Source organism: Rhamphochromis sp. 'chilingali' (genome assembly GCF_963969265.1).
Source record: "Rhamphochromis sp. 'chilingali' genome assembly, chromosome: 9".
Taxonomy (NCBI): Eukaryota; Metazoa; Chordata; class Actinopteri; order Cichliformes; family Cichlidae; genus Rhamphochromis; species Rhamphochromis sp. 'chilingali'.
The window spans coordinates 36,417,122-36,437,604 of NC_137936.1; the positions used below are offsets into that span (position 1 = coordinate 36,417,122).

A 20,483-nucleotide genomic window follows, 5' to 3' on the forward strand; every position below is an offset into this window, starting at 1 on the left:
ACCAGCATCTTCAAAGCCTGAGATACCACGGCCTTACCTTTCAGTCGCTGATTTATAGAGACACCTGGACTACGGTTGCACCTTTCATTTCCAGCGTGCTGACATTAACCGTAGCACTACAAAGAGATACAGAGGCCACTTCCTTTGGCTCCGAGATCAAAGCGTCAGTAATAAGGCCTGATTAATTTGGATAAATTAAATTACCAAAGGAAGCCTCGTGACGGGGTTACCGGGACTGGGACGAGTCATGCAGTCAATTTCCCTGTAATAAAGTCGGTAGATGTGGCTTGAATTTTCTCATCATTACACCAGATTTCCTCCCCCTTTTGCTACCTGTTACTTCTTATTACATTCTCCACGGGTCTGACCTTCCGCTGCTCTTCATCTACATAACGCACCGCTCTGGTTTTATTGCTGTGCATTTTATTTCCATCAGCGCTGGTGTCATTGTGCAAATGCCACTGCGGTGCAAAATAAAATGGACACGTTACAGCTGTAAATGTTGCTCGGCTTCATGTCTTTCTCCTCATTTGCCTTTCGTTGCATTCAGACTATTTATTCTTAAATCCAGTTAATTTTCTCCTAACACGCTCTTGCTTTTACTTTTTTTTGTGGCAAACGTTAGACCTCCCCCATCTAATGTCAAGAAAACAAGCTCCCACAGACAGCATGTGCTCATAGCAATAAAGCTCATGGTGTATTGTCTAATCTATATCTGCTCTCAACTTTCAGCTGCTGAATTATTGTTTACCATTTGGCTGAGAGTGCACTAACAATATATAATGGCTTTGGAAATGTGCGCTTCCTCTTGCAACTTCTTTTGCACGCTACCTTTGTCTCAGAAGCACACAGATACACGTTTTAGTGTTATTACTCTGCTCTCTATTGTGCTGGTCCCGAGCCAAGGTCTCAATCCAATCCATACACATTTGTCACAGCCTTTTATAGTCACATGGTGTTGTAATCCCTGCCAACTGATGCTGTATTGTTTTGGGAGATGTAGAAGATAACCCCTTTTCACAGCTTGCTTCACTCAAAGGAGCAGGACACAGCAAAGGTGCATTCATCACAGTGGCAGAATTGGAGACTCTCTGAGAGAAGCATCAGATTGAAAGGAGGAAAGAACTGATGTGTAGCCTAATATGCATCGATTTGAGCTTCCCAGTCTCCACTTTACCCTCACATGCACAGTTTCAGGCTTATTCATGGTCAAGTGCACTTGCCTGATTGCTGTGCACAGGAAATCACAGGGTGCTCTGTGACTATATTCTAAATGTTTAGTGTCCTCAAAAGCTCTGCTTTGCATTTTAGCCCATGCGCTGGTTTTGCTGCTACAGAACAAACGGGCTGCAAGTCTTTTGCTGTCACCCAAAGCCCCTACAAAGCAACATTTTTTAATACTTTGTTTTGTCAGCAGAGATGATTTTCCGTCTGTGTTGTAGTTTTTAACAACACAGCAGCAAACCAGATCTTTGTGTTAGTCCTCGGTCGTAAGCATTTTTAAGACGACTCCAGCACTACCGAGTCCCACTTGGCCACGCTGTGGAAAAATGGCTACTGAGAGCCTCAGCAGAACACCTGCCCCCAGCCTGACCTGTTGTTAGTGGATTTAATCCCGAGAGAATGACAGGCTAGTTACAAGAAATGCTCCACTGCTTTTTCTTTTCTCTCGCTCCCCCTCCTCTCCCTCTCTATACCTAATGGAGAGGTATAGCCACATGAGTTTTGTGGGTTTTATTTTTTTGCCCTTTCTTTTCACAACACAGATAAAGGACAAAAACACGGACCGTGTGCACAGAAAGAACTAGATTTTTGTTTCTGGCTGGCAGATCTTTTCCACTGCCTCTTTGTATTTACAAATTTGTATGGTTTGCTCAGTTTTCCCCTCTGAGGACAACACCCGAGCAAACAGATGATGCCAAACTGTTTCACTTGACTGCAGTGATGGTTTTCCTTGGAGTTCATATTGTCAGTGTTGTCATCATCGTGCTGCTCAGAGGCATGCGCATCCTTTAAAAGATCTTCATCCGATATTGTACAAATAGACCCTCCATAGCCTTCTCACCATGTGGTACAGCTTTTATTTTTCTTCCTGCAAATTGAACTTCGGACCCAAAATCATGCTATTCGCTCTCAGTTCAGGGAGCAAAAATAGACAATGTGCAATACTTTTTTTTTTCTTTCTTTTTTTGAGTAGGAGATTTTTCTATCTGCTGCCATGTGCTTTCTCATTATGCACCCCTTTGTCCCTTGTTTTCTATCTGTAAAAACCACAAAACTCAGCCTGTCTGCCGCATCATGTCTGGCAAACATGGAAACAATCACCCATCAAGGGCAAAACATTCACAAGTATTCAGCTGGAATGTGGGGGCAAAAAAAGGCATTATACTTGCAGCGTTCTGTATTTGTCAGGAGTGGGAATGTCATAGATTTAGCAGGAGCGGGACGGGCTGTAGAGGCAGAGGAGGGATACGAGGTGCCATCATGGCTGTCAGACCCATCCTTTCCCCCCTGAGGGCTCTGCTGTACATGGGCAGATATTCTTGCTGCTTACAATAGAAAATCAGAGACGGAGCAGGTCACTCATCCCGAGAGTGCGCCTGCTCTCTGCATACATTCTGTTTTCTGCTGTTTTGTCTCCCGGTCTGATGGTGTTTCCATGTCATTTATGTGGAAATTCAAAATGTCAAGGCTGCCATATGTTCTGCTGCTCCTTTGTAGGTCCATGCTTATGTTTCCCTGCGTGTCCAAGTCAGTCTTCATTTTCAGCTTGATCCACTCTCTGTGTCTGCACACTGTGACAAATGAAGTCTCTTTCTACTTGACCTCCACTACTAAGCGTGGACAAAACAGGAGTGATTAGAAGAATCGCATTTTCCCTTTAATGCTGTTTTCCTTTCAGCTCTATCAGTCAGGACTCCTGTTTATCTAACTGTGAACAGCTGCAGCTTTTGTAAATAGCTATTTAGCTATTTAAATAGCTATGTAAATAGGCTATTTATTATTTCGCATGCTATATCAAACAATGATTAGGCTCTTTTTTTTTCTTTTTTTTTTTTGCTTACTTAAAATGAATAAATAAATTACTAATCTGTGTAACTGTGCGCATGGCTGGGTTTCAATCTGATTCTGCTGGAAAAATGGTTGGAAGAATCTAATTATATCTATAGGTTAATTAAGTTAACCAGCGTCTTCTCAGAAAGCTGAGATTGATTCCAGCTCTAGTGAGGGACAGAAGGAGTGGAGGGCACACCTCCCGCGTTTGTTTTCGTCTCACGCGCGCACACGCACACATATACTAGCGCGCGCGCGCACAAGCAGATACAGAGGGAGGGAGAGAGTTTGCCCCACATCTTTATCGCTATAACTACCCTCCACTAGTGAGACAGTCAGTGATGGAGCCTTCCGCAGGGGACAGACCGCCACGCGCTCTCAGGTGATTCTCTGTCTGTCTTCTTTTTCTGCCTTTTTGGGAAATTTGTCAACTCTGAAGAAGAGGATGATGATGTTCATCCAGTCTGTGGGAAGAAAAACTACAAACGGAGTCTAAATAAACATCCTCACCCGCCGCGTGGATCCAAACTTCACCAGAAACGGTTTTACAGGTGAGTTTAATTATGTTCACTTGGAAAGACGAGCCCTAACATTCAGATCCTTCGCGAATTTCTCTCTCTCGCTCTCTTTTTTAAAAAAAAAAAGAAAAGAAAAAAAGAAGAAGAAATGCATTAACTTTAGCCTAATAAGGCAAGCGGAGAAAAAAGCTGCACATAAAATTTAAGTAACTTCATTTTTATCGCACAAAAGTTTAAAAATGATACAGAAAAATCACATTTAGTGTCACCAAACGGAAAGCGCTGTTTTGTGGACGCCCTTTGCTTCGGGTAGACTAGTTGACCTGTTTCACGCAGATTAATGTCATCTAAAGTCTGCATGAAATTTCACCGGCATCGTTATTATGTCGGTGCAGGTTCATTTTGTCAAAAACTATGTTGGGTGCAGGAAATTCCGAGAATGTCTTTTCTATTTCGGATTAAAGGCCTTTTAAAATTAGGAAGGGATATTAGAAAAAAAATAATTGGAAACTGCAGTCACCAGCTGTAACCACAGCTGTATTTGCTTTGGGAGCCTCCCCACCCCGGTCTTTCTCAATCCCATTCTTATTAATGCAGCAGATGATTATTTTTGCTAATTGGGGATTTGCATGCATCTGCATTCAGTATGTTAATAACGGACCGTTGAGTGCAGAGCCAAATCCTCTGCACAGTTTATAAGGCACAGAGGGCAGCTTGATGGACATCAGAGGGCTGTCACCCAGTCACCTTCAGGCATATCATCCAAATCTAGGCCGCTTGAGTCGGGGTTGAAACCCTCAGCCCTGCTGTCAGGACAATAGAGACACATGACAGTTTTTATTCTATTATGAAAATGGGGAGAAAGCGGAGGGTGCTTGACATTTTAAGAGGATAGTCTTTTAATCAAATTCAAGGAGTGTTTTGTGATTTCTGTCTGGGAACAAGAACATCATATGGCCATGCTTGTGTCAGCAAAACAAGAACAGGCTGCCCTCACACCACCTACAGACCCACATGGTTTTATTTATTTGTTTTAAAGAAAGGGGAAAAAAAACATATTTAAAGCAGAGTCCCAGTTGGTTTTGCTCATGTTGCTTTTTTTAAACTTTTGCCTCTAAACTGTGGGAGAAGCGAGCAGATGCTAACACCCAGATTGCTGCTGGGTTATTTTTTTTTCCAGCCCTGTCACTTATTGACACTGTGGGACTCGGGCAGGATTAATGTTCATGCAGTTAATAGTGCAGCAGGCAATGCTTGGGCTTATCGATCCAACCCCTTTCTAACCTACATCCTACAATACACATCTCCTCTACCTCACCCTTGGAAGATGATTAAGGGGATATGGCATCATGGGGAAATAAATACAGGGATAAATGAGATGAGCATGTATTGATGGGTGTAATGTAATGCTTTCCTTCTCATCTTAAACTTGTTATTCTGGAGGAGCACAACAGGAGAGGAATGGGATGGTTTAAGATGATCTTTTATAATGATTTACGTCCCTTTAATGCAGAAGTACAAGAGAGGATTTTTAACCCTATTAGATCACTTAAACCGTCATTACGGCTTGAACTGTGATTCGTGAGGGAATCATTGCAATAAAACTTGCTGATGGTTCCACTGAAAGTCCAGTTTCATTTCAGAGTTATTAACAAACATTTTTCTTCGATATGCATGACAAGGGGTGATTTTCTAGCATAGAAACTGTCCTCTTACATGTTTGAGTCCATTTGTATTACATGCCTCTCCATACAGGAGGGCTTTCGTGGAATAAGCCGCGTTTAAGCTCATTCACTGTCTGTCTCTTTAGCCACTGACCTTTTTTCTGCCCCTCCTCCCAAAACATCATAATCTCCCCTTGTGAGCATTTGTTGTGATTGCATGTGTTTGCAGATTAAGTAAAGAGAGAGAGAGAGAGAGTCTTCATTTCCAAACTGACCTCTTTTCTCTCAATCTGTCAGATTCTCCCAGCGCAACAGTGTGCGGCTAACTGGGACCTGGTGTGTGTCAGGAGGCTATGGTGAGGCCATGTGCACGGGCTGGTGTGAGGCGAGATGTAACAGCCTCAGTGGAGGAAGACGTAAAGGACTGGATCTTCACTCATGGCTTCGTGTGTCACTCCTGTTCTTGGCTCTGTGGGGCCAAGTGTTCCCACAGTGCCCGGACAGCTGCCACTGTGCCTGGGACACGGCCACGGTGTTGTGCTCGGATGCTGGGCTGCGGGAGATCCCAGAGGGGATCCCACCAGAAACTGTCTCCCTCCACCTGGAGCGCAATTACATACGGAACATCCCAGAGAGTGCCTTCAGTAACCTGGTCCGCTTGCGGGACCTGTACCTGTCCCACAACCGCATCGACTCGCTTGCCTCTGGGGCCCTGCAACATCTGGGGCCCGAGCTACGCCTGCTGGACCTCTCACATAACCAGCTGAGGCACGTCAGCAAGGAGGAGTTTGGTTCCACTCGTGCAAAGACACGTCTTTACCACAATCCCTGGCACTGTGACTGCACACTCCAGGAGCTGATGGAGACTCTGAACCTGGAGCCTGAGACAGTGAATGGGATAATATGTGAGAGCTCTGTGCGGGGGGTGGGTGAGGGGAGCAGGTGGGAGGATCCGGGGTCACTGGGCGAGCACGCAGGCCAACCGCTGGTTAAACTGCTGGACTCTGGGGTGAATTTCTGCAGTCTGCAGAGGAAGACCACTGATGTAGCCATGCTGGTGACCATGTTTGTGTGGTTCTTCATGGTCATTGTGTATGTAGTGTACTATGTGAGGCAGAACCAAGCCGAGGCTCGCAGACATTTGGAGTACCTGAAGAGTTTACCCAGCCCACGCAAGACCCCTACTGAGACAGATACTCTCAGTACAGGTTTCTAAACTCCTGCTCAGCTGAAATTTAAAAGAAAATGTTATTTTTACCAACCTTGACTTTGAAATTCTATGTGGAGTTATGGTGAAAACCAGCAGTGGAAGATGCACACACAGAGGAAACGTAGCTCCCGAACACCCTGCAAATGTCTTCATATTTCCTTTCCCATCATATTTTTTGCTAATTGTGGATAAAACAAATACTTGCTTACTCATCCCACCATCTCTACTGAGAGAAAATTTAACAATCCCTAAAAGTACAAAGTGAAAGTGTAACATGTAAGACATCTTCTTGCACCCCCTCTTTTATCCTCCCAACATGCTTCATACTGTGTTCTTTTATCTTAAATTAAGCTCTAATTAGGAGTCGTTGACCAACTGACCCTTAATAAAACTACTGAAAGGCACTAATCAGCTGGAGTGTTTATCAGGTCGAGGACAGTGTGCAAACGCTAATGTGTGTCATCTTATAATTGCTTGTCTAATATGTGTGCGTAAGTGTGCACGTGCATTTTTGTGCATAGCTGTGGCCGTTTTTACTTTGATATTATTGATTTTGCGCAGATATAATTTAAGCCTTTTTTAATATATCAGCACTGACCCAGTGTTTATGTGTCACTGGAAAGCCTCTGATCTAAATTTTCTCTAAGGAATCCATTAGAGCTGGAGGTGAACTATTGTGTGTCCGTTTAGTATACATACCCAGTATCGCCTGGTGTACAGAGAGTCCAAATCAATTTAGAAAACAATTATTAATACACATATTTATCCAGAGAGGAGCTGGTAGAAAACCTCGAGTCCTGATTATTTGGGGCTGCATTTCTTTTTCTTTTACACAACCCCATCCCAATCGATTTTCTTTTAAAAGGCAGTGTGAAAATAAGCAAAACACTTTGATAATAAATTGCTTTGATTAGAACACGACAGATTGTAGTGTTACAATTAATGCTATTCCTGTAGGTGTACCGCAGGTGCACTGAATCCTCAGCCTAGCTTTTTGCACGCATGCAGAACAAACCCTGCCTGGATAAACATCCGCATTTCACCCAGTATCACATGATTTAATTGAATTCAGATTTACTGTGGTAATATGTTAGCATTCTGTGAGGAGAGGGTGTGCAATGTGATTTAATAAATCTGGATTTGTCATCCTTCACTGTTGCATTAGAGACTGTAAAAAGCCCTATTTTCAGTTTGCTAGTCAACCTCTTTAAAACGTGTCTCCATACCGGAGTGTGGGATCATAAATGGGGAAAAGTAAGCTTGTTATTTACGGCATAATTTTAGGTTTCACTCTCATTGTATTCAAACACACACACAAAAAAGACTTTGGAAACAAGGGCAACAATGCAACCCAATCAGCAATGAGCGGTTTAATGGGAACAGCTAGTTTATAACATGTTTTTATAGGTATGTGAGCCACACAGATCTTCAGATCAATTTGTAATAATTATGACTTAAAAAAAATCTCTTTGGACCAAATACCTGTTGGTCCATTCTAAAACCAAGTTATGGTTATGGTAAACTACTAATACCAGTATGTTAGCACTGTCATTGTGAGGATGTTGGTAGGATTTAGCTCAGAGCACTGTGCTGAGGGACCATACAGTATCATAGAGCTGCTAGCATGGCTTCTTTTTTCATGTATCATCAGTATGTGATCGATTAAAGTGTACAAATGTCTATGTGGTCATTATATACAATAAAATATTATCTTATCTAAAAGCTGGGTTGGTAAAGTGGGAAGAGCCGAGGCACACGCTGGAATAGGTCAACATTTAATGTGTTATATTGATGAGTGTGGTTTGTTTACTTTGGACCCTCAGAGAGAGATTCTGGTTCAGGTCTGCGCTGTTCCCATGCTGTCAGAACTAGAGTCAGTTATTGATATTGTTACGATCTGTGTGTGAAACCAGTCTTGTTGGTAAACCGCAGGCAAGAAGAAGACGAGAATAAAACGGTGGACGCTCGTTATGTGACTTAAAAAGCAAAACTGCCTGTGAATAAACTGTATGTGTAACCGTACATACTCTGAATATTTCTTGAACGTTAGCTGTTTGTCATAAATCCTACATCTAGTGTTGATGTGCCTGAGCTCAGTTTCATATCTTTATAATAATGCTCCTGGTCTCTCCAGTGATGATTGTAACAACCCCAAAAATCAAATGTTTTTTCCTGTAGTTTTTTATTATTATTATTATTATTGATGATGTATTTCCATCCCAGTGATTTGTTTTCTTGTCTGTTTGTTCACCCAAAAATATCCAAACAAGGGTAAACTCATATTGGAAAGTATTACATTAAATAATAAATGAGCCATGAAAAGCGACGTTGGGGGAAAAACAGAAAAAAAAAATACAAATAAAACAAACATTGCTCTACTTTGTTTATAGAAATGCTTCTTGATTTATTTCTACTGAAGATAGAAAAATGCAATTAGAAGAATAGAAATGAAGTACAGAGAGACAAATCGCAGTATGAGCTGATCGCAGTTGGCAGTGTTTCCCATTTCTACTTTACTGTGCATGAAAAGTGAAGGAAACGATTGGAAAACCATCACAGGTACGTTTTGTTCCATCATCAGTCAAGGCAAAATTAAACCATATCCATCACTGCTCTTCCCTGGAAATAAATCCAGATATTGGCACAGAAACATAAAATAGAAGCAGGGTAGATATGATACGTTGTCTTTTTTATTTATGTTTGAATGTTTCTTTTAAGGACGAGATATTTCATCACCGGGGAGAACAAAACGGAACATAAATAAAACGCAACTTCAGCCTTTGACTTGGTTTTGTCTTTTATTTCCAATTTACATTAATTAAAACGTAACAAAAACAAGTCATGATCATAATAATATAATAATGCTATTATTATTAATAATAATATTATTATTAATAATAGAAAATATACACAACCTCACACAAATGGACCCTCTGGCTGGCTGTAGGACCGGAGCAACAAAGTCAAACACGCTTTACATCGTGAGTGTGAAGCAGAGGGCGCGTGCTGTGAGGAGACTGAAGGCAGGAAGCAGAGAGGGATGAAGGTCAGGGCGGGTGGGGGGCAGCAGACTGGGCTTTAATGATCAAATTTTCAAATCTTCAACATGTTGGTCACACACATGTAAAGATTTGAGGTGGAAAAGGCCTCAGTTTCAACTTGTCAAGATCTTCTTTTTTAGCGTGAGGTAGCTTTAACATACCAAAACAAATGTTAGGAAAAGAAAAAGAAAACAATTTTTAAAGAAATGAACATGACTTGATTGTAAAAATTTACGAGGGGGCCATATTTGTTTATGTACGAAGGCACGAAGCAAAGAGGGGGGGGCAAGCCGGGACTTTTATCACCCTGAAATCCAAAATCCTGGGCGACATGCTCTCTCTGAGAAACTGTATATATATGTATACACACATATACATATATATACATATATACAGGTCACTAAATGTGAGTATCTGGCTGATAAAAAATACAAACTGTTTTACAACAATAGCACCATTGACTTTATTTATAATACACAGTAACTTTTGACACACTGTGGCAGTAGAAATAGGAACACCTGCACTTTCTTTGCAGCTTGATTGTTGTCGTTTCATTCTTTAGTGGATATTGTACAGGAGCGATGGGATGGTTAGAAAAGAGGAGGAAGTACGAGAGAGAGTTGGTGGAAATTATTTGTGTGTAAGCCACTTTTCAATACTTAGCAACAAACTCAGTCCTGTCACACCAGGGATCTCAACCTAAACAATAAATAAATAACACCAACACATTGTTCTCTCTCCAATTCCTACGTATGCTCCTGTACTCTCCTCATACTTCCTCCTTCTTGTTCGCGAATATGCAAAAGATTAGTTGGCAGGGAGGGAGAAGGGGAGGTAGCATTTTTGGAGAAAACAGGGAGTCCGTGGTTTGGGGTGGGCAGGGGCGAGCTGACTGGAGGCAATGCTGGATGAATCACAAATGACAGGTGCTGGTGCCATTCAGTGCAGATATCCTATGGAGTTCAACTTGGAAAAGCACTTTCTACTAAGAAAAAAAGTCCCATTTAAAAAAAAAGTGTCTTGATTTTTCTTTTTTTCCTCTTCCTCGCCTCCTTTATCTGAGGTGTGCTCCTCTTTCATGTTATTTTCTTTTTCAAATCTCCACTTCTTTTTTCTCGATAATTTGATCCCTCGTTCTTTACAAGAAGCAGACCGGCCCGACATCGACTCCAAACTCCTGGTCTGCTCCACCGATATCCATGGGTGCAATGTCCAGGATGGGCAGACGAGAGGTCTTCTGTGATCTGTATTCAATCACCGTCTTGCCCCATTTTCCCGTGTGTCTCTGTAGAGCGAGAACGACAGGTGCAAACAGCTGTTAAACAACCTCTAACTACTCCAGAACTGGAGAGAATGAGATTAGTTTCGTGAGTGGACACAGCAAGAAATTTGTATGAGCTTTATTGTTCTCTCAGCCACTTTTAACATCCCTCATTACGTTTTTACGATTATCTGACAGTGTGGGTGTAATGTATATGGATGTCAGCAATATTGCCGGTCTTACCGTGCAGCCATCTTCCAACACAGCGTAAGTGAAGCGGCTGTTGCCCTCGGCTCTGATCTCCACGTCATTGGAGCCCTGCAGCAGCACGGCCTTCTTCAGGTTGCCTGTCGAGCCGTCCATGTAGGCCACGCTGTTCTTACAGTGGTAGGTGATGTTTTGAGAAGCCTCAGTGGACAGCAGTCTCAGGAACGTCATCTGAATGGCGGCAGTGTTGGGCGCCAGGCTGTCATCGCCATAGTTAAACTGCATTGCATAGGAATTGAAGGAAGGGAAAGTTAGAATAACAGTTGCAATTGTTTTTATGGTTCAGTTTATACGCATGTGTGTTTTTACTGGTTGTTGAGATGATGTTTCAGATTTTAAAAACCTTACATACAGGGGCTTTAAGAGGGAGTCATTGATTTTATGTCCTCGCTCAGCCAAAATGTGCTTTTTATTCTTCTGCTAAACTTTATTTATAAGGTTTCTACTTGAGACCAAGATGCTTTTTAACTTTGCTTTAAGTAAGACTAGTATAGACTTAAGAGAAAACGATGGAAAAGGCACTGCTCATCGTGCAGCAGAATCCATAGACGTGTCAACCAATGATCAATATTTATGCTGAACTGCCGACCTGCCTCCACTGTTTTCATATCATTGACTTTTTAAAATAGTTTAACATGTGCATAGCAGTGAATCCGCTTCCCGTTTCACAGGCACAGAGAATTTAAAAATGTTGATGCAACTTACATGGAATCCTCCATTCATGCTTTCTCCGAACCAGACATGTTTGCGGTCCTTGCTCTTGCTGGTCCACCAGTTCTTGCGAGGGATGCTGGAAGGCTTGGGGTGGACGCAGGACTCCCCTGTCTCCATGTTGCAGAAGACCTTAATAGCATCTACGGTGCAGCCTTGATTGGGATCAATCCAGTACTCTCCTGCAGATGGAAAAAGACAGGAACATGGGAGCGCATCATTCTCGGTCTTTGGTAAATTAAAAATCTGATAATACTTGGAAATTTATTGTATAATGTTTTGTTTTTCTAATATTGAAAAAACAGACTAAATCAGCTCAATCCAAACACTCCCCAACTGCAGAACCTTGGCTAATACAAACCTTGACTTTACTAAATTGAGATGGCAAAAAATTCCTGTCTGTTTTCTCATCTCACCCCAAATTTAACCAATTCCCCTCGGTGTCACTCACCACTCTTCCAGTCAGGGTGGCACAGTTTCAGGTCTCTGCAGGTGCGAGCAGGGTTTTTCTTGGATCCCTCAGGGCTGCGGATGTTCTCAATCTGGTTGTTGAGAGATTTGAGAGTGGCGTCGACCTCAGCATCATGCTGTCGGAGATTTCCAGAAGCCTGGTCGGCTCTCATGTACCTGAGAGGATCGGGGCCTTTCTCAGTCTGACCCAGACCAGCGAAGGCAGACATATCGATGCCAGGGCCCGGGGGACCAGGAGGACCAGGGGGTCCGGGGTTTCCAGGAGGACCCTGAGAGAAAAGAATAAAGACGGGAGGGTTATATACTTCTTCTTTTTTTGTTGAGTCTTGCAATCATTGCACTTCTGCATTATTTTGCCCTTTTCTGTCAAACCCGTCAAGCCTCTCTTCCTGATGGGTTCAGGAAATCCTCTACAATCTGTTCTTGTATCTCATTTCTATTAACTTGTCTGAGACTTCACTCCCACTTTCAGCATCCACGTAGTAAGCGAGTCATTCATTTCCACTCATACTCACATTTAATTTGACCTTTGCTAAATTTTTCCTTCCTGTTTTTCAGTCCATTAATTGCCACTTAATTTGTCCATTTCTTGTTGCAGTGCACCTACAATTCCTGCTTCAATATGAAATTATGAAATGCAGACACAGTTTCTGCAGCTCCTACACCATAAGTGTGCCCTCCTTACAGACTGACTTTACGTCTTCGACCATTATCTTTAATAAGGACAACAAATTTGCTATAATCTGGTATAATAATAAAAAACAAACATTAAAAAAACTTATTTCATTTATATCCACTTAATTTTGTCCCATGTGGACATTATGTTTCTGGCTCTTTATAATATTTTGCTGCTACTCTTTGTACCAATCAATAAAACGTGTTAATTTATATAATGGTTTTGATTTAAATTTGACCCCCCCCCCCCCCCCCCCCCGACTAATAGTGTTTTTTCTTTTGCGACAGGGACAGAGAGGAAGGATCGTGTCATGACTGACTGTGATGTAAACCAGCGAATAATGTTCTACGAAATTATTTGCGCAAATGTTCAACTCACGTCACACAACTAAACCCCTCAGATCTCGCACTCATGATGTCATGAGGTCGTGACAGTCGTGCACAGTTTCCAATCTTGTCCCATTCTTGTTTTTTCAATTCTTGAAAACAACTTTGGTATTCTCATGTATTTAACACAAACCTGTTTTTTGCAGAATGTAGCAAAAAGTAATAAAAAAAACTATTATAAATATGTGACGGAACAAATTAAATAAAAAAAAAAAAGAGGAGCATGAATTGAATGAGCACAAAAAAGCACTCACAGCAGGACCGGTCTCTCCACTGCGACCACGGGGTCCAGGGGGTCCAATGGGTCCAGGCAGACCATTTGAACCGTCTTTTCCAGCAGGGCCAACGGGTCCAGGTGGTCCCTGCAGAGACAGTTTGAGATGTTAAGGTCTGAAGATGAAGCATTTAAAGAAGCTAATGGTTTTTCAAAGTGACTGCCACTTTTTATTACAGTTGAGTATTTGTACTCACACGTTGTCCTGCAGGTCCAGCAGGTCCAGTAGCACCCTGGTCTCCAGGTTGACCCTAAAGTAGAAGAAATACAGTAAATACCTGAAGCATGATGACAAGAAAACTGCACTACAGCAAAGGCACGAATTAGTTGAAATGACTGAGCTGGTGTACAACAAAGTTCAGGAGGCAGACGTATGTTTACAGGCAGAGAGTGATGCTTACTGGAGGTCCGGGGAGACCCTGCAGACCAGTGAAGCCTCGGTGTCCCTTCTGTCCTCTTTCACCAGCTTCTCCTGCCTCGCCTTTGTCACCACGGGGTCCTTGGGGCCCCTGAGAACAAAGCGTGGTAATATGTGTGTGAATTTCAAGAGTTAATTTAAGCCTTGTGGCAAAACCAATTTTCTTTTGTTTATTCAGGCCAGAAATTATTCAAGACTTGGCATGCAGCTTTGTTTCTCTCAGAAAGAAACATACAGGCATTCCTCGGGCACCAGCAGGTCCTGAAGATCCAGCAGGTCCTTGTGGACCCTGAAACACAAAAGAAACAAAAGGAATTATGGACCATACGAACACAATGACGATTATTCTAACTTTTAATAATCTGCTAGTAGAAATTTCATTAATAATTACAGTAAGTTTCATTTTCAAGATTTAGCAATTTGTCTTCACTCTGTACTTGTCATTGTGTACCAGCTGTGTACCTCCTTGTTCAACAATATGCTTGTATACCAGTCAAATATGTCTGCGTTTAGGAAGCAAACTGTGATAAAATAGTCTACAATTGTTAACATAGTACACTGACTGAATGTTATGTAAATGAGAAAAGCAAGCACAGAGTTTAATTTTCCTCTTAGACCACAGGTCACTCAGGGATAAAACACTTGAGACATACTCCTCAGCACTCGCTATCAGACAATATGCTAATTTCCAGCAGAGAAAAATCCACCTTATATAAATCTCATAAGGCCAAACAAACTTTGCTCTTCAGCTGCAGCTTTTCTAGAAACATCTTATTTTAATTTAGCTTGTCTTGGAGGTAATACTCACAGGCTCTCCTCTGTCTCCCTGTTTGCCAGTGGGACCAACTGGGCCAGAAGCACCAGGAGCGCCCGGAGCACCAGGAGCACCAGCAGGACCAGTGTTACCACGCTCACCCTGCAGAGTGAGAGCACAACAGTCAGGGATTTACATGTAACGTAACATAACTCAATTACTGCTATCTACTTAAGCACAAGGTTTGATAAAAGATGTTAGAACCAGATGGTAAAAATAAAAATTTAATGCACATATACTATATAAATACATTTTTATAAAACTGTGCACTCAGAATAAAGCTGCTCAAAATACAGAAGTCCAGCAGCAGACGAAGAAAAAACTGAGTGAATATGATTGTGTTTTAAACACTATTGCATGTGATTGTATATTACAGGAGGCTGAATCTATAAAACATCTCATCAGGCTTCCGGCTGCAGTTTTGCTTTGCTTCACGCTGCTGCTGTTGTGCAGTCTTATGCCACTATCGTGCAATACTGATTTGAACGTTTCCAAAATATCAATAAGGGTATTAAAAATTGGATGATAAGACCCAGACTTGCTTCTCACCTTATTTCCAGGAGAACCATCTCTACCGGGAGGTCCATCAGATCCAGGGGTGCCCTGTCAACCAAATCAAATGTTAATAGTTTCCACCAAACCAGATGTCCCCTTAACTGAATACAGATCAGCTGCATAATAAACCTGCTCCAATGAGGCGCAATATTAATGTGGTGTAAACACAATGCAAATGTAAACATGACACAACGGCGGTGCATAGTAACGGACTTCACCTGTCGGAGGAAAACAGCTGAGAGCCCTAATGTTGCAGATATGAATCTAATTCACACATGCTGCATGCTAGCTATTCCCTGACCTCTCTGCCAGGCTCTCCAGCAGGTCCAGTCAGTCCAGGTGGTCCAACAGGTCCAGGGGGTCCACGGTCTCCAGGACCACCAGAAGCTCCTTGCTTTCCAGGCTCACCCTGAGGAGAAATGAGAGAAAAGACTTTTAACTGACTTCATTCAGTTGTTACCGTTATTATTATTTATTTAGTCGGATTAGTCCGCTACATAGAATATAACATGTTTGATGAATGCTGTCATTTTATGTTAAAAGCTTAGCTTCTGCTGTAAAATTAGGAAAACAAGAAACAATTCTGGGGTCTTGTGGATATAGAAATAATGTCATATTTAATTTGAGTATGATTCTGGTCTGTAGTCATTGTCCTTTTTGTCGACCAATCACAGCTTTGTGAATGATCAGAGAGGATTAACTGAGCTTATAAAGGTCCTCATAGGCCACCTTAAAAACCTGTCAAGATGGTCATTATATATAACTGGGATAAAAGGGTACATTTTTGTACATAGTATGCTTGTGCATATTCCTACAGTACATATCAAATTTTATAAATCATTCATAAATATTATCCTCAGTTTAAAAAAAAAAAAAAGTAACTGAATCCACAGTTCGACTTCACTTCTGCTACTAAAATCATTTTCTCTGCTTGAAACATTCCTGGGTGACTTTCCTGGCATCACTGCTGTTTCCTTGGCATCCCTTTCATGCGTACGGATGAATAATTGATGGTGAGGACATGCCCACTGAGATGTTGTAAGTAGGGGACAAGCTCATGTCACGTATCTAATAGTGTGAGACGCAAGAAGGGGAGGCTTCTTGTCACATGTCATCTTGTGCATCAGATAGACTCACATGGAGAGCAGCCCTAGCTCATGTGAGATTCGATTTGACTGTGACCCAATTAGGGCAGCAGAATGACAGTGGAGCCTGTCTGAAGGCTTTGCACATTCACTCGTACTAAGTGACAAAACAGTAGGCACTCTGCTCTTAAGGCGTCTTCCTGAATATTTATTTTACCACCCTGTTTCTGAAAAAGTTGGGAGGCTGTGCGAAATGTTAACTGCAGTGCAAGGATTTTGAAACCTTTTGCAGGTATGAATGCAATGCACAAAAACAGAATGGAAAGTAGAGATTTGTAGTTACATTTGTTTACATTTTTGTTTTTAAATTGACAGATATTAAGTTGCTTCCAGCAAAGATATGGAAACACCTCAATCTGAGTAACTACAGACACACAAGTGGAAGAAATCCAAATAAGAAAAACACTTCAAATCTATGAGCTCCAACTTTACTGGATTAGAGTTTAAAAAACACCAAAACAATTACATAATTACATCACCAACTATTTTCAACACTGATTTTCTTTTCTTAAGTTGTTTTCTTGATCAATCAATTAATGTCAAAATGTCAAAATCCAAAAAAAGGAGAAAATCAATAAAAAAAATCAACGGGTAAGAAAACAACCTTTGTTCTCTAGTTTATCTGAAGCATGGAAAATTAATTGTATTACATTATATATCACAAATATTTATATCACAAATGATTTTGCTTATGTCTCATGACTAATACATGAGCTTATATTGTAATTTTATTTCAGCTCTATTACTGTGAATTAAATGTCTACATAACATTTCTACAAAATAGATAACAAACATTTTAAATTTGTAATGTTTGACTCTTGGAAATTATGAGGATCATATTTTAGGATTTATTCTGACATAGACTAAATAATGTGTCATTTTATTAAACTAAATAACTGACAGACAATTTGCAAGTTGAATTTTATGAGTGGGTGAGTGGGTATATTACTTACAGAAGGTCCAGGCAGACCGGGGAAACCTCTCTCGCCACGCTGTCCAGGGAGACCAACAATACCGCGCTGACCAGCCAATCCCTGAGGACCTGAAGGACCAGGCGGGCCCTGAGAGGAGAAAAGTGGCAGAGCGGTGGTTATATAGATTTTTACTATTATTATTATTATTTTGGGTGGTTATGGATTCATTTAACAACTATCAACAAACAATTTTGATCATATAGGTATCAACAACCAAGAAAATCAGCTGAGAAAAATCAAGAGATTTTACAGTTTATAAATTTAACTTCTAGTTAAAACAAATCTGAAAATCTAAACCTAATCAATAAAAAAAATCACCCAAACTAGAAAGTGCACAAATACTAAAACGAGTGAATACATGGATATAAAATTACAAACTAAACAATGTAATATAATATAAATAGGTTCAAGCACCTTTCATTCTGGTGTCCCATAGACTCTAATATATCTGCGTTTAGGACTAAATAATTTTAGCCACCGGTATAACAGGATGTCACACAGAAAGGTGACGGTGTCTTCAAAGAATTGTTTAAGAGAAAGAAAAATATATGATTGATAGTTAAGTAAGAGGACTGATGGGGCTCTAATTTCTATCCTTTTAATGTGAAGTTACAGTGAGAAGCCTTTCGTGGATAACAGCTAATAAAACACTCAAAGTGATCCATCAATCACCAGCCACTTTATAAGGCACGCCTGTTCCACTGATTGTTAGCGCAAATCTAATCATCCAATTATGTGGCAGCAAATCAGTGGCTTTAGGCAGGCAGACATTGTAAAGAAGATCTGCTGAAGTTCAAACTGAGAGTCAGAATGGGGAAGAAAGGGGATTTAACTCTTTTCCTCTTGAATGCGCAGTAGGGGTAATAACCCTTGTATATTTCAGGCCTGCTGATGGAGAAACAGAAGACCACGCTGGGTGCCGTTCCCATCAGCTAAGAACAGGAAACTGAAGCTGCGATTCACACAGGCTCACCTAACTGGTCAGCGGAAAGCTGGAAAGACATTATCTAATGAGTGTCTTCAGAACTAGGTTCAGGATAAAAAACATGCATGCATAAAAGTTGAGCATTGTTTAAATGCCACAGCCTGCATGTGTATTGTTGCTGACCATGTCTTTATGGCCCTTTATGACCACAGTGAACAGAAGGATGATGAAACATGTCACAAAGCTCAAACTGGTGTCTTGAACATGAGAATAAATTCACTATTCTCTGATGGCATCCACAATAGAGCAGCTTTGATTTGGGCTTTTTGTAAACAAAAGGGAGGGGGGGGGGGGGGGGGGTCTAACCTAGCAGCAGCAAGTTGTTCCTAATTAAGTGGCAGGTGAGTGTGCACAGTTCATTTAACACATACAGACATGCAAAAAAAAGAAAAAAGCCCGGAGGTTATGCAGGGCGCTATTTCTTGCAGGTTTTGTGATGTGTGATGACTTTTTGAGGCATCACTTTTGTTTACTGACAAACGCTCAATACAGTTCAAATACAATGCAAAGCAAAGATGTGTTTGTGTCCTATGATTTATCTCTTCTGTCATTTGCTACACATGGGATTTTATTCCCAGCTGCAGTTGCACTTTTCAGTGTCAGTCTCTCCATCACCTCTCCTCATCGCCACAGCTCACTCTTTCACATGTCCTCTCCCTGAAAACATGTCCACTATAAACAACTCACTCCAAGTGACAACTGAGCACCCAGTTCAGCTGACAAAGACTTTGATGTGCTGATACATGGTTCAAGGCTGAAAATCTGTAATCTATAGGATGGACGGAGTCTTGGCACAGCAGCTATCTTGATGTTTGGGTAAGCTATCGTCTGTGGTATGTATAGTATGGTAAGTCATTGTCTTGACTTGTCACGTGTTTGTAACGGGCGCGTGCAGGCAGCTCTGGGGGTAGGCAAAGTAAAAGCCTGGGCTCCTGTCATCAGTCTGTCACTGGCCTGTGCTACCCTGTGCTGTCAGATGTCTCGGTCTGCTATTACAGCCAGTGATGGACACTGACAGCTCTGTGCAGTAATGGAGGGTGTTTCCATTACTGATAAAATTGGCTCTTTGGGCTGACAGAGCCACACAAACGCCGACAGACGTGCAGAAAACAAACACATCTGATCATTTTCTACTCCCCAGAGTAGCTCTAACGACCGCCTAAATATGGTGCACTGAAGAGGTTTCAAGTATTACAAAGTAAAAAGGAGTTGCAGGTGATGCCAGCCAGTGTCTTGAGTGTTTTATGATGGAATCTGATTGTAGAATGAGAAACTCACAGGTGGACCATCCTCTCCAGCGTCTCCCTTCTCTCCGGGAGTTCCAGCGGGACCACGAAGCCCAGCATCACCCTGTCTGCCTGGAGGTCCACCATCTCCCCTCACGCCTTTGGGTCCATCTTTACCGGAAGGACCAGCAGGACCAGGAGGTCCAGGATTACCCTGACAAGTGTGAGGAGGAGGACACATAAATATGAATCATTACTGAAACATATGAGTATTTTTTGTTATTTTAACTATCCAGTGATGATATGTACAGCTCTATATGACTTCAAATAACACATAGACTGTATATTAGAACCCTTACAGGGTTAGCCTGTTTTCTCACAATATGTTTCTTTGCAGCATGTCTGCAGAAAATGAAAATCTAAGCAAACACCGTGGTGAAGTGTGGAGGTGTTGAAACAGCAAAGGTAAGCACTTTATAGGTGCAAATTACAAGGTTTCCTATGACACAAAGAAGTCAGGCAGCATTAGAAAACACATCCCTGTATCTGTTTCACAACAGTTTCTCTTGCTTATAAAACACAAATTAAACCAGCTGTTCTTTTTTTCCCATACCTGTGATAGATGTAGTTTTATCTTTATCTTTTTATATAAACTCCACAGTCAGACAAAAATAGATTTTTCTGAAATTATATCAACTACAGTTATACACCAGCAAATATAATTACGATTTATGTTTTCTGGCTCAGTTTGGGAACCCAGTAAACCAATTCAGAATTGATCTTTTCAAAGGATGGCATGGATGCCCCATCAAAGGTCAATAGATGGTTGATGA

At 41.4% G+C, this 20,483-nt stretch overlaps 2 protein-coding genes across 3 annotated transcripts in view; one reads left to right on the forward strand and one right to left on the reverse strand.

The window, feature by feature from the left end:
* Positions 1-24: 24 nt before the first annotated feature.
* On the forward strand, positions 25-9,492 carry LOC308402429 (leucine-rich repeat-containing protein 3-like). Its single transcript, XM_080891286.1, has 2 exons — positions 25-3,605; positions 5,534-9,492. Exon 2 carries the CDS (start codon positions 5,601-5,603, stop codon positions 6,450-6,452), a length of 852 nt encoding a protein of 283 aa, XP_080747412.1. The 5' UTR covers positions 25-3,605; positions 5,534-5,600; the 3' UTR covers positions 6,453-9,492.
* Positions 9,232-20,483, reverse strand: part of col2a1b (collagen, type II, alpha 1b) — a 48,461-nt gene continuing 37,209 nt past the window's right edge. For both annotated transcript variants that reach the window (XM_080891279.1, XM_080891278.1), the window contains 13 exons: positions 19,703-19,864; positions 17,419-17,526; positions 15,622-15,729; positions 15,315-15,368; positions 14,760-14,867; positions 14,187-14,240; positions 13,935-14,042; positions 13,731-13,784; positions 13,514-13,621; positions 12,178-12,466; positions 11,721-11,908; positions 10,992-11,234; positions 9,232-10,772 (listed from right to left, as the gene is read on the reverse strand). In XM_080891279.1, the coding sequence (XP_080747405.1) occupies positions 10,626-10,772; positions 10,992-11,234; positions 11,721-11,908; positions 12,178-12,466; positions 13,514-13,621; positions 13,731-13,784; positions 13,935-14,042; positions 14,187-14,240; positions 14,760-14,867; positions 15,315-15,368; positions 15,622-15,729; positions 17,419-17,526; positions 19,703-19,864 (1,731 nt within the window). In that variant the 3' untranslated portion in view covers positions 9,232-10,625. The remainder of the gene's footprint in view (positions 10,773-10,991; positions 11,235-11,720; positions 11,909-12,177; positions 12,467-13,513; positions 13,622-13,730; positions 13,785-13,934; positions 14,043-14,186; positions 14,241-14,759; positions 14,868-15,314; positions 15,369-15,621; positions 15,730-17,418; positions 17,527-19,702; positions 19,865-20,483) is intronic.

Excerpts from the sequence above, each read along its gene's own strand:
- LOC308402429 (XM_080891286.1), top strand. The coding sequence starts at position 5,601 with ATGTGCACGGGCTGGTGTGAGGCGAGATGTAACAGCCTCAGTGGAGGA.